The sequence below is a fragment of the Protopterus annectens genome, chromosome 12.part0 (assembly GCF_019279795.1).
Source record: "Protopterus annectens isolate FY-2018-M chromosome 12.part0, PAN1.0, whole genome shotgun sequence".
NCBI classification, from domain to species: Eukaryota; Metazoa; Chordata; order Ceratodontiformes; family Protopteridae; genus Protopterus; species Protopterus annectens.
The window spans coordinates 1,065,475,811-1,065,489,489 of record NC_056746.1 but is presented as its reverse complement, the minus strand read 5'-3'; the positions used below and the strand labels follow the sequence as shown (position 1 = coordinate 1,065,489,489).

Genomic DNA, 13,679 nt, shown 5'->3' with positions numbered 1-13,679 from the left:
AGCCAGCACTGAGATAAAAACTCTAGATAGAGTAGTTGGTTTGTAGTTTGAAGCCTTTGTGAAAGCTGCTCTCTAGTGAGGAGAATTGATTAATGGCAATGCACATGCTCTTTCATGTCTCTATGGCATCTGCATATTTCATAATTAGTTAAAAGGCTTGCAGTCCAGAGGACCATTGAGGAGTCTAACCCAAAATTCCAGTTGCCCCAGATTACTGTTTGGTTAAGTGACTTGAAAACGGTCACACAGTAGACAAATGGGGACTGAGGGAACCAAACCGTGCACCTCTTACAATCTTAACTCACTACACCAACTGCCAGAGTTTCTATTACCGTGAAAGAAAGTATGTAAAATGAGGGATCTGAGATCTGAAAAGCTTGCTCTGGCCCAGGTTCAAAAGGATTAGTGTAAGGAAACTGACCTAGAACCCAAGGTGTTATAAAGCACCTGACCTTGTTGACTGCCCAGTCTCTTAGCGAGCCTTTTGAACAATTTAGGGCTCTAAAAAAACTCCTAAAAATAGTGTCAAAAGCATGTGAAAAATAAGGCTACTTGTAACTTTGAGAAATCTGCACAAAGAAATACACATATGTTCCCTTAAAATATTTCCATTCTTAGAAGAAAAAAGGTACTATCCATAACTGTGGGGAAAAAACTGAAATAGAAGAAAACTGGCACACTATGCCTAAATAAAAATCTGAAACAAACTAAACTTCAGAAAGTAGCAAAGAAGACATGGCACTTACAGAATGGATCACTTTGCAAGTAACTGTTATTTTTTTCTCTCTATTTTTGAGTGAAAGCAATTCCTGCATTTAAGTTCTGGTGTGCAGAACAAGACTGTAATAATTAAAAGATCTTGCTTATTCAAAAGGCTTGGTCTAAGTGCAGTATGGACTTTTACCTAGAGGGCTTAAAACTGAAAGTAAATGAAGATAAAAATGAATATATCAGTATTTTGGCAAAAATGAAAATATTCTGATACATTCTGTTATGCTTGCCAGTAATGAACCATTATTTTAATTGCTGTTTTACTAAGTTAACTGTAATTAAACCAAACATTTCTTAAAAAAAGAGTAAAAAAACAGAAGTTCTTGATAAAACATTAATTAAAGTAACCTTAGCATTCAGGAATACAGTCATAAAGAATATAAATTCTTTAATAATGACCATATGTTTATATTTTCTTTACAGGCTAAGACAAGCATAACATTTTGTCTACCATGGTAAATGAAACTTTGCATTTCTCTGATCCTGTCCTAGAGGATCAAGATATCAACATAAATGTTGGAGGACTAAAACGAAAGCTGAGTTCTAGTTTCCTTTCTCGCTTTCCGGACACTAGGCTTGGAAGATTACTCACATGTGACTCTGAGGAGTCAATTCTTCAAGTCTGTGATGACTATGATGTGACAGCAAAGGAGTTTTATTTTGACAGGAATCCTGGGCTGTTCCCTTATGTGATGCATTTCTATCAGACAGGCAAGTTGCATATTATGGAAGAACTTTGTGTATTTTCATTTTCTCAAGAGATTGAATACTGGGGTATCAATGAGTTTTTTTTAGACTCCTGCTGCAGTTATCGTTATCATGAGCGCAAGCTGGAAAACCACTGCAGAAACTGGGATGAGGAGAGCGAAGTTAGCAGTGTTGATACTTCCGTAGATGAGATTTCAGACTTCAATCTTGATGTACTACGTTTTAATACCTTGCGCTGGGGTCATATTCGTAAACGACTATGGCTCACAATGGAAAACCCCGGCTATTCTATCCCAAGCAAACTGTTTAGTTTTATCTCAATCAGTGTGGTACTGATATCCATTGCCACAATGTGCATAAACAGCATGTCAAGTTATCAGGTACTAGATGAAAATGACAATGAACAAGATGATCCAATATTGCAAAAGTTAGAGTATGTCTGTATCTCTTGGTTCACTTTTGAGGTTATTTCTCGATTGCTTCTGGCACCCAACCTCAAGAAGTTTTTCAAGCATCCACTGAACTTGATTGATATTGTCTCAATCCTGCCATTTTATTTCACTTTGTTGCTGGACCTATTTATAGGGAAAAACTCTGAGTTGGGAAATCTTGGCAAAGTGGTTCAGGTGCTACGCCTTATGAGAATTTTTAGAGTCTTAAAACTGGCACGTCACTCCACCGGACTGAGATCTCTTGGAGCTACTTTAAAGGTAGGTACAGTAATGTTCATATTATGCAAAATATTGTATGTTGTAACTTCCTAGATGAAATACATTGTATAATAAACTGTCTAATAAATCATACAGTTACAGTCAAGCGCTTACAATAAATGTCACAGAAGTGAATATTGTACTATAAGACTAACATGTGATGAGTGTGCTGGCTTCATGGCACTGATGGTTAAAGTCATGTGAACCAGATGACCTGAGAGACTAGCAACCCAGGAGTTGGAGGAGTTGATTGGTCGGTGAGGGTGGGAGTAATTTGCCAACAGTGGCACATCCATCCTGAGGAGAGAGTTAACTCAGTCTGTTGACTGCTGACACTAACTGGTATTACAAGCAATGATGTACCTACCCACAAACCAAGGAGAGATGCATAGGCAGAAACACTCATGCCTCAATATTGTGACGTATATGTGTAGATCAGGCTGCCATCACAGATTTGGGGTTACAGAAGAAAACCCTGAACTCCCTGCAGGATTAATATCATAACCCTTGTTTCCCCAAGTGACTCACCAGCAAAAAGTAATGAATGGGTGGACTGAGGAAGGGGTTAGATGGTTGACTAGCAGCAGGGGGAGAAAAAATGTGGTGTGGTCTGTGCACAGTTTGCAAGTTGCTTAAATTTCATTAAATAAGAAAGGCAAACCTAGCCAAGTTTCATTGTTGATGAGGTCTGAGTAAGGATCTTCCCAGAAAAATATCATAATTACAATACAGAACAGTCAATAACACCAAAAAATCATAGTGCACACAAAAGCAGACATGGGATAGCCAGCTATGGCAATGGCCTGGTGTGGTAATGAGAAGTCAAAAATTAGTCCCAACAAAACAATAATTGCTTTTTATTATTTTCAGTATTTATTGTTTTAATTAACTTTTTGGTTGCTTTTGCAATTTATACTGATCGTGGGCTTTTTTGATGACTAATAATGTTCCTGGAGAAAGATCATCAACACATGTTGTAGAAGACAGATTCTCTCTAAAAACTTCAACTTAAATTGTCTTTGTCTAGACTGAAGAATGTGAACACTGGAAAACATCTCTAAGGCAAGCTGGGAACCTCAGGAATTTTACTTAGTATTGTAAGTATTTTTGCTTAGCTGAGAGGATGTTCACCTCTACCTTTGAAGGGAGGACCCTATAAAAAAATATCCTCATTATCAACTTCACTCAACAAAGGAAAGAAACAGAAGGAGCCTCTAAATTATTGCAAAAAGTAGAGGAAATTGAAAAAATGAGGAAGTTGCTCTTATGAAGTTAGTGAAGCCAAAGCAGGACACACAACTAAAGTCATAGTAGCCCAACCAGATCTAGCACCCAAGCCTTCTTTCCCTGAACCTTCAAAGAGTCCGGTTACCTCCAGCTTGCCAAAAAAAAAAGTTTTGTCTTCTGTTTCCACTGCAACAGGTCAAACTCATATTATTTAAAAGGAAACACATGATGGGTATGTGATTTCTGAAAAGATACTAGTAGCAATTAAACTTTTATTTGCATTAATGCCAGTATATCAGACATGTAACTTCAAACCACTTTTAATTTCTCCAAATACTTATTTATTTACTTATTTATTTTTACTTATCTTGATGGGAATGGACCCCATTCCTAAGTCAGGACATAATTTAAGTTATTGAAATCTGCATTGCTTCAGTCTGATGTTACCCAAGAGTGCTCTTCTCAGCACCTGCAATGCATTCAGAATTGCTTTCTTCTGCAATTCATATGGGGCTACATATATTAGTAGCCTATTTATATACATTTTTAAATTCTTTTTTTACTGGTCATGTTGCTCATACTGCTATTGGAACTGCCTGGGTATCTTTCTTCCACAATGCTCTCATTTCTACTTGCAAATCTTAGTACTTTATGGCTTTGTGAGTCTCAGTACATAAGTCACTAGTGTAGCAATTTCAGTGATTAACACTAATTTTGTTTCCTTTCTTAGACTACTGTATTGGTTTTTCTTGTATCTATTTTTTTTAACTATTGGCTTTGGGTGATCTGAATTTCATCATTGTTGCTTACATTTGGTGTTTCACGTTTACAGTTCTTCTCAGCTACTTCTATACTGCAATATTTGCACAATCCTCATTACAGTAGTTTTGCCACAGTATGGTGCTTTTCAAGTATACAGACCCTGAGCCATGAGTGTATCACACCCAGTAACAAGATCTACAAATGTTTCTAGCTCTGTTTTATAGAATTTGATTATGTCTTTTCTCCCTTTTTTTCTACCGAATTTGTAAATCAATATTTTTAGCTCAAATTCACTTTTCCTTAGCTATTCCTGTGTCAAATCTTGGTCAACATGAGTTTGTTCACTACATTTGCCACTATATTTGTGGACTTTCCAGTTTTCTTTCCTTTTCTCCTGGTCCCTTTCTTTATATTATTATTTTTTTAATTTTTTTTTGGCACTTTTTTAGTTGCTGTCTGATTTTTGTCTGCTTCTGGTTTGCTTTCTGTTCCCATTCTGTTTCAAAATGCTTCTACTAAACTAATCAAAGATTTGTTTGTTTTCTCCATACTTTACAACTTTCATTATGTTTGGATCTTATAAGGTCTAGAAATTGTTCCATTCGCAAGATTGTTTGTGGATTTGTTCTTGATACAACAGCTCTCTACATCAATTGGATGTTTCGTATGTGCTTTGGTACTAAACTTTCTCTACACTGAAGGTCTAGAAACAAGTATGCTGTCCCATAACTGCAGACCTATCCATGCAGTCGGCTTTGAGAAGAAATATATCTCCTTCAGAGCGAAGGATGCATCATTTTGGTATGCCCTGATTTGTATATACATTTGATGAACACAATGCATTTTCTTGTTTTCTTGTTCAAACTGATTCACTACTGCTTGGGGCCAGTCACTCACACCAAAGTTATATGTTAGACCAATAAGTTTAAATTGATATACAGCTTGGACTTTATTTCTAGATATCAAAGCAGTTTACATTATTAGTTTTCATCTTGTAAATTATTCCTTACTGAGCTTTATTCTTTTTTCTCATCTTTTATTGCTGCCACTTCATATATTCCCAAATATTAATACACACTCTCCAGCTTAGATTTCCTTATATCACATTCATGTCCCTGGTTCATATTTTCTTGGTGTTACAGCTTTTTTTTTTTGAAAGTGTTGCTTTTGCACATTTATCAAGACCAAATGTCGTTCTTATATCATCTGAGAAAGTTTTAGCCATTTGTAATTGTCAAATAGGCTTGCTCCCCAGAACAAAATGCCGCCCTCCTTGAAATCTGTCCAAAGAGATGCCAAAGAAATGTTTGCTCCTGATATTCACAGTACAATAAAAAAGCTTCAAACTTGTGGCTGCCACTTAAAAATAATGATCAAAACCACATAAAGTATATATTTTTATAACTGTTTAATCTAAGCGCTTTCATCCTTAAAAATATACTGGGACTTCATCAGGGATAAAAACTATTTAAAATGTCACTTCCTTATATACCGAAAACCAGGAAATAGTAAAAAAATAAAATTATCTCTTAAAGAAACAATACAATTCATGACATATTAGTCCAAGTAGTCCAAACACAACATATTCAAGGACTGTATTTCTTTAAATATATTTATTTAACATTAAAACCAATAAATTTTGAAAACTGAAACTTAAAACTTAAATAATTAATCATAATATCTGGCATTCACAGCCAACAGATTTCAACAGATTTCAACTTTAACACTGGTAAAATAGATATAGTGTCATTCAGTCCATTTCGTCCAGAAGCATGAAGTTTAATCTGCCAGTGTAGTTGTTTAACCACTAGCTTAATTTTCCATGGACCACCCCAACATTTATTTAACAATATCCAAACCAAAAAACTAAAACTATGCCCTTCATGGTGTTGTATGTGTTTCCATAGAGCATTTATTTGGTTTTGCTTTTTAATTGCATTCAAATGTTCATAAATTAATTCTTCAAATGCTCTTTCGGTTTTCCCTACATAATATTTTGAGCATACTTGACACATAGCAACATACACCACACCTTTGGATCCACAGTTCATAGGTTCATAGGTTCATAGGTAGGTACTAGGCTATTGGCCCTAGGGCATAATTAAGCCTAGCCATAAATTTTGTGCTATAGCACTTCCTCCCAGAGGTTTAGCTACCTGCACCCCTGTCGAGCAGGGCCATAGAAGTGATTCAAGACCCCCCCCACTTTGACTTGATCAAAACCTTTTATGTGGACAACTGCCCCCTCATATATTAAGTGACAGTATGAACATCTTCCACATTTATATGTACCCTTTTTACTAGAGCTATTATGAATCAGGATATTTGAAGTACCCCATAGTCATTCCATATAATTTTTAATACACCAATCTCTTCAAAAGACTATGCTTGGGTTTGTTCCTATTGCTTCTGTATTAATCCAGCCCTTATCAAATATTTTCCAGTTTCTTCTAATAATTTGGGACATCATATCAATGTCACCATTATAGTAAGTATAAGTCTGTTGTAAAATCTGGTATTTTGTTCACCAGTGTGTTGTTTGGACACTAAGTGTTCCCCTAATAAAGAGTAATAAACTCCTTCTCCCTCCAACAATAGATCTCATCAAAGATATTGGAAAGGAAATCAGTTGGATACCCTTGTCTTATAAACACAGACAACAACTTTTCACCCTCCTCATGAAAAAGTTCAGAACAGGAAATCATACAACAGAGTCTAACCAATTGCCCTTTGACCAAGGCTTTCTTTTGGTGTTGGGGAGATGACAACTAACAATTTAAGTAGAGTATTTGAATCCATAGGTTTCTATACATATTAGACACACATTTTCTGCTATTGACATCTGTCATGATCTGTACATCTAAGTAATTTAGGGTCCTGTTCAAGTAATCAATTGTGAATCTCAAAAATTGAGTAATGTTGTTAATATAGGAAAAAATTCCATTAACTTATTCTTGGTGTCCCTTCAAAAAATGACCAAAATCATTGAGGTATCAACTCTATAGGGGCCAGGCACCTTCATACACTAAGTGGAATACAAAAGAGTGCTCCCAGTATGCCATTACTATATTAACAGAAACTATGGCACAAGTTGCCCCCATGGCAACACCTGTCTTCTGTTTATAAATCATACCATCAAAATAAATAAAATTGTTGTCCAAAATTAATTCAGTAAAGATTCTTAATACATTGAATAACTTTGTGTTGTGTCTTTACATCTGTCAAGTAATTATAAAACCAGCTTAGTTTAGCATATAGTAAGATAGACTTAATACTGTATGATTTATTGATGGAAGAACAAATTGTACCTCCTGATTACAATTATGTGAATACTGGGTATCCTAGAATACCAAGTATTTTTGGTATTTCAAAGAAACACAAAAAACAGGCGGATCCACCATTACAACCTATAGTCAATGTCAATGGGTCACAAACCTCAGACATGGCTAAGTTTGTTGATTTCATGTTGAAGGATGTACTCAGACAAGAGAAACATATATACAAGAACTCCTGGGATTTTTTTAAAAAGTATTAGGCAAGAATTATATATAGATAATTTAATTTTTGTAAAGATAGATATCAGAGATTTTTTTTATGATTCCACATGAAGTTGGGGTATCATGGTTTATAATTAGATAGATAAATAAAATTATAAAGCAATTATCATTTTCTATCCACCTCTACTAAATCAAGCCGGTCTTTCCTTAAATCATTTTCTTCTGAAATGAGACCATCTACGTTGCTTTCTGTTTCCTTCATGTCTTCTACAGAAGGCTCCAGAGCATTGTCCTCTTACATATCCTCTTCAGATGCATCCTGCTCCATCTGTTACTCCTCCATATGGGGACCCATTAACCCATCATCCCACAACATTGCCTTTGGTCAATGTTGCCACTGTTTTCTGCCCCTTCTATTGCTGTGCAACTTCAAATGGAATTTCATGTGAGTCTCCTACAGAAATCTCCAGAACACCACCCTGTGGCATATCTTCTTCATATGTATCTTGCTCCACCCTCTGATCCTCTAACTGGGGACCCACAAGTCAATCATGTTACAGTAGAGCTACTTTATTACTGTTTGGTAGCATGACTGCTGCCACTAACATGGCACAATAATTTATCATGCTGCCCTTTCCTTGGTATTTCTTTGCTATGCTGGTCCAAACCCATAGCTAAGCAGCATTGGGCTACACCATGCTAAAACATCTGTTTTATTTAGTGCAGTATTACAGCATTGTGAATCTTTCTAAAAATCTCCCATATGTTTATCAGACCAGTTTCTGAGATGTCAATTTACTATACTCTGAAAGGCTAATTAGATTCTACATATTTTTAATAATCAACCAATTGCAAGAAACTGTTGTGAATTATTTTGCACTTTTTATTTTTGATGGCGTTGCAGTTATTCTGAAATAGTTGACTGAAAACCATTTTAATTGAATTTCCTTTTTAACTGGTCTGTCTGTTTCTGATCTCAGGCATATCGCTCCAGTCCTTGCTGGTCCACCCATTCCTCTCTTTTCACTCACAAGTGATTCTATATAAACCAGTGTGGTAGCTTCCCCAGAGACAGCAAAACAAGGGTTTGTGATCTTAACACTGTACATGCAGGAAATGGAATTTCTCTTTTAATTTTGAAACTAGCCACCTGTGGGCAGACTTAATTCATGTAACAATGTGTAATGCATTCATATTACTTGCTGGATTAATGCACTGCCTGTACTTGTTTTATAGGTTAATATTAACTCCCAACCTCCAGTAGGACATGATACTTTGGTAGAAAAAGTCTAACTCCCTCCCAAGAGAAGACAGGCTAGTTGACCCTGCCATAAACTTTTCCCCGGCCTGCTGTCCATTAGCTCAGAATATCAGCTAAACTCACTTGCTTGTACTATGGTCAGTCCAACCATGCGTGCCAACTGGTTGACCATTGATTTAAAACTTCTGGTGCTTCAGGTTAAGGAATGAGACCTTATGTCAATGTGTCCTTTTAAGGGAAAAGGATCTGGGCATTCCTGGAGATAATTCTTCTCCCCCTTCTCTTCTGGAGGGTAAGAGAATATAAGGAAAGTGATCAGTGTCTACATAGCCACTGGACAATTCTAGGGAGCAAAGGATATTAAGACTAAAAACAGGGAGATAGAGACAGCTACTGCATGTTGCAGCTTCATTTGGAAAGTAGAGAAGTACTGGTATCCCTGCTATAAAATATATCATGCAGAGACACAGTTCTGCGTCCACATTTCTAAGCTTGGCTTTGACAAAATGATTGCTGTGCTCGGCCTGGTGAGACAGACATGAGCAGTAATTGTAAGGAGCAGTGATTCTGGAAGTTACCATCCTTTCAACAGCCCAAAGTCTATACCTTGCACTGGACATGTTCTCCAGTGCAAGTTCTACAGATATTATTATACCATCAGTACATAAATCATAAATAGCATATTTTATAATAGAATTCTGACATAATTGGCAAACATTCTGAACAACAGCAGTTTCAGAAGAGAAATACAACAGGTGTTGTAGATTTTAAGCAAGTAAATCAGTTTCAGTTTCTTAATGAGATCATTTGCACCTGTTTATAGCCAAGGAGTCATGAAAATTAGAATATGATACGCTGTTGATAAATAAAAGCTACAGTCTACATAATTAAAATGCAGTAGGTGCGGGCTGTTTTACAGAGCTATAAGGAGGCTTTATTCATCAGAATTTGAACTTAAAATTAGACTCTTACCAAACTGATGTAAGTAATTTCCCTGGGATGAAGCCTTGGGTTAAATTATTTTTTGTGTACTTATGTTTTTTTCTCCTGCAGTGCATCCTTCCCAGAGTGCCTCAGGTTTATGTCCATCTGGAACTTCGCTGTGGTCAGTCAGTGCTGTTCACCTGTCCTGTGAGACTCTAATGCTGTGCATGATGAAACACACCTAAATTTTTTTCCTAGCCTCCATTCTCACTTCATTGTGGTCTTTAGTCTGCTACTGGCATATTTCATCACCTGCAGTCCTTTAGTTTGTCATCCATTTTGGTTTACTGGCTGTCCTCTACAGTGAAGTTACCACCAGGTAACCAGTGAAATGGAAGACACTGTAGTTAGTCATGGATGGGTTTATACAAATGTCTTCAGCATGCCTTGTATTTTAGTGGAGTGCTCTTTACATATATTTTTTTCTCAAGCAATGTAGGAACTACAGGAGACAGATGTGTGGCTCCCATGGTTTCTAATGTATGTTAGTGAACTGTAGTTATATAATAGGATCATGTTTGCCAGTTGCAGGATTCAGTTTTAAGGACTGGCTGCATTTTTGGCTTCAGTAGGCAAAGCAGTTCTTTTACAGGTCTTTTTAAATCACAAGACAAAGGCAGTGCTTGTCTGATACCAGCAGTTCTCAGGCATGTATTTGTCTTTTGGTTAAAAGCTACCTCAAATTAGTTCAGAATGTTTCATAACTATGTATTGTAATTAGTTGTAGGCCCTGTTATTCCCTTTGGATTATAATGAGCATAACATTGTTTGCCATCATACAGAAAGTTGGAAAACCATTTTGATTAATGATAAATAAAAATAACAGTAGAAGCTGACTATCCCCGGAGTTGTCGCTTACCTCTCCGCCTCTTAGTACAAGAAACCTGGACAAAGCCTAAAATAATGGGGGCCAGGCAAAGTCTCAAAAATAGGGGCACTTTTTAAATATTGTTCTTATAAATTTAGAAAGTGGATAGAATAACAGGATTTGTGTTAAATATACATTTTCTAAAGGTTATGAAATCTGAAACTCAAATGTATGTCATTATTTACTGACTTCAATCCTCAGTCATTTGCTAGAAATCCAAAAATGTTATGTGGAACAGACCAAAAATATGAAACAAAAATCTGGACATTCTATGGAAATCTGTTTTTTTCTTAAAAGGTAGAAAGAGTCAGTTATGCTGCTGTGATGGCTTTCACGTCTCCACAAAATGATAATTTGTTCTACTAACATAAATGTTAAAATTAAAACAAAAAATAATAATAACACACTTCAGCCTCTAGACTACACAAGCCCTACATAATTAATTAATGACACCATTTAATACTTAGGAATTGATTTATTGTCTGTAATGACACCATTTAATACTTAGGAATGGATTTATTTCCTCTGAAAGTTTGATTATATTTCTTTCATGTTTGTACTGCAGTGCCGGTCCAATAAAAGACATTACATCATCTCATTTCCCATCTTCGCTGGTATTGAAACACACAAATACAAAATAATGCAAATCAGTTATCTCTGCTGCTTTAAAAAGATTCTGTTTTTTTTTTATTGCACACTCCTTTTATCTTGTTTTATCAGCCAAGTGCTAGCCATTTTCATACAGTTTCATAAGGTGATCCTATCACCAAGTGACAGTGTTTCAGCAGTCAAGTGATCTATTCAGCTTTCCAGTCTGCCAGCTAGATGTTCCATATTGAAATACATTATGACAGGAAGAAAGGATCGTCCATGTTATAATGATTAGGGAAGGATAAGGAATGAGCAAAACCATTATAGGATCATAAGATCGTAGGAGATTACTAGGCTATCAACACACAGGTCATTTCAAGCCTAGCCATTTCATCCCAATGTAATACCATAGAAATGTTAGTTAATACCCATGACTGCATTTAGTAATGACTGCTCATGTCCAGGAGGGTTGTGGGTGCTATTCCTGGTAAGAATTTACAGTGCCCCATCCACTCATCCAGGTTCCATTGGAAGAGTGCCATAGAGGTGCTCAAGGGGAGTAGAGAAGGAAGGAAGGGGGGGGGGGGCAACTTGTGACTTGTGTGTGCAACATTTTGTGAAGGTAATAATATACAATCACAGATGTTTGACAGAAAGATTCATTACTGCAGGACATTCATAATATGAACGGGAACAAGCTGTAGGTGGGTGTTAGTCTTCCAGATAGTTCTTCCTAGGGAGTGTAAAGTAACCTACTAAATTGTGATCATCTACAGAAAGTCTGCCTGTAAGGGAAAGCATAACATATACAATCTTCTGGTCTTATTTGATGCTGACATCAAAGAAAATGGTTTGCTAACAAATGTGCTTCTTTTTAGTTTAATGCATAAAGGAATTAAGGATACCACCTGCCAAGCACCCAAATGTAAAGGAAAAAATGAAATACGAACTAATATAGTTTTGTGCTATTATCTTAAGCACCCTGTTCTTATTATACAACCAGAAATGCACACCGGTTCAAAGCTGAATATATCTAATATCATCCAAGTATGCTTAATTTTCTGGAACTGCAAAAGTAAGGAGGATGGAGCTCCGTCTGCTGCAATGATCCTTCTATTTCAGCAGCTGCTGTTATGGAGTCTGTCCTCACATAGCTGTATTGTTTATCAATTGGTTCATGGCTGCAGGATATTCTTAGTGTGAATGAAGATAATGAGGTAGTAAGGGGACCCTTACTCTGGACATGGGTAGCTAGTTAAACCATGTCTTATAGCACCGCAGAGGCAAATCCTACCCTATATCTAGACTCACCATTCATTCTGCAGTGCTTACAAAGGTGTGTATGGATGTCCCAAGTTGCAGCTTCACAAATACCTGACACAGCCCTGGTAGAGTGTGTTCGTCTTACCCGCCCAATCCAGGTATTTCTTTGTTGTAGTGGTAGGTGATACACTTTCTCTGCCATTTAGAAAGTATGGCATATTCCTCTGCAAAGCTATGTCTGTCAGTCATTGCTAGTCATGTCCCAATGGATTCTTTTGTTCTTGTTATCACATCAGTTAAAAAATTCTGAGAAGGAAACCTTTCATCTTCAGTCACCTAAATATCCCAAATCCCAAGCTTAGGACCAGAAGTTTCTAATCAAGAAGCTGACTGCTTCCCTTTGAACCTGTCAGTACTGCTGAACTGAAATATTCATAAAAACTATTTTCCCAGTGGCTGTTAGTTCAAACAGAAGGATATCTGAACTAAAGGCCCTTACTTACAAGGAGACCTATACACTCTTACATATGAGCAAGATATCCTTGAAGACAATTATTCCTTTATGCATAAGGAGGTCATGAACTATAACTACACCCATTCAGCTAGCCAGTTTTCAATTCAAAATTGAGAATAAAAGAGATGGGTTCTTGTACACCATGAATATACCCAAAAAAATGAAGTATTACACACATTTCAGATGAACTCTCCATTTGTTTGCTTCCTTCATGTCAGACAGCACAGCTGAGCACTACTTTGGATTCACTTTAAGTACGGCAACATATGCATTTGGTAGATAATAGCCTTAATTCCCACAGGATCCAAATTATACATTGTGCTTACAAACCTCTCAGGAATTATGCTTTCCCTGTCATTTGGCAGTGCATTCAAGTATTGTACAATTTAGCCTATAACTGCATCTATAGAAATCATAGCTACGTTTTTATACAAATGCTGGTGTGGTTTCAGTACCTGGTAGAACTAGTTTGAATTTTGGGATGAGTCAGAGGCTGAGAGTCTGGTTCCAGAGAAACATTACT

At 36.5% G+C, this 13,679-nt stretch overlaps 1 protein-coding gene across 1 annotated transcript in view; it reads left to right on the top strand.

Moving 5' to 3' along the window:
• The first annotated feature begins 1,198 nt into the window (after window positions 1-1,198).
• Window positions 1,199-13,679, top strand: part of KCNS1 (potassium voltage-gated channel modifier subfamily S member 1) — a 113,887-nt gene continuing 101,406 nt past the window's right edge. Inside the window, exon 1 of the mRNA XM_044090080.1 lies at window positions 1,199-2,189. Within this exon, the coding sequence (XP_043946015.1) occupies window positions 1,224-2,189 (966 nt within the window). The 5' untranslated portion in view covers window positions 1,199-1,223. The remainder of the gene's footprint in view (window positions 2,190-13,679) is intronic.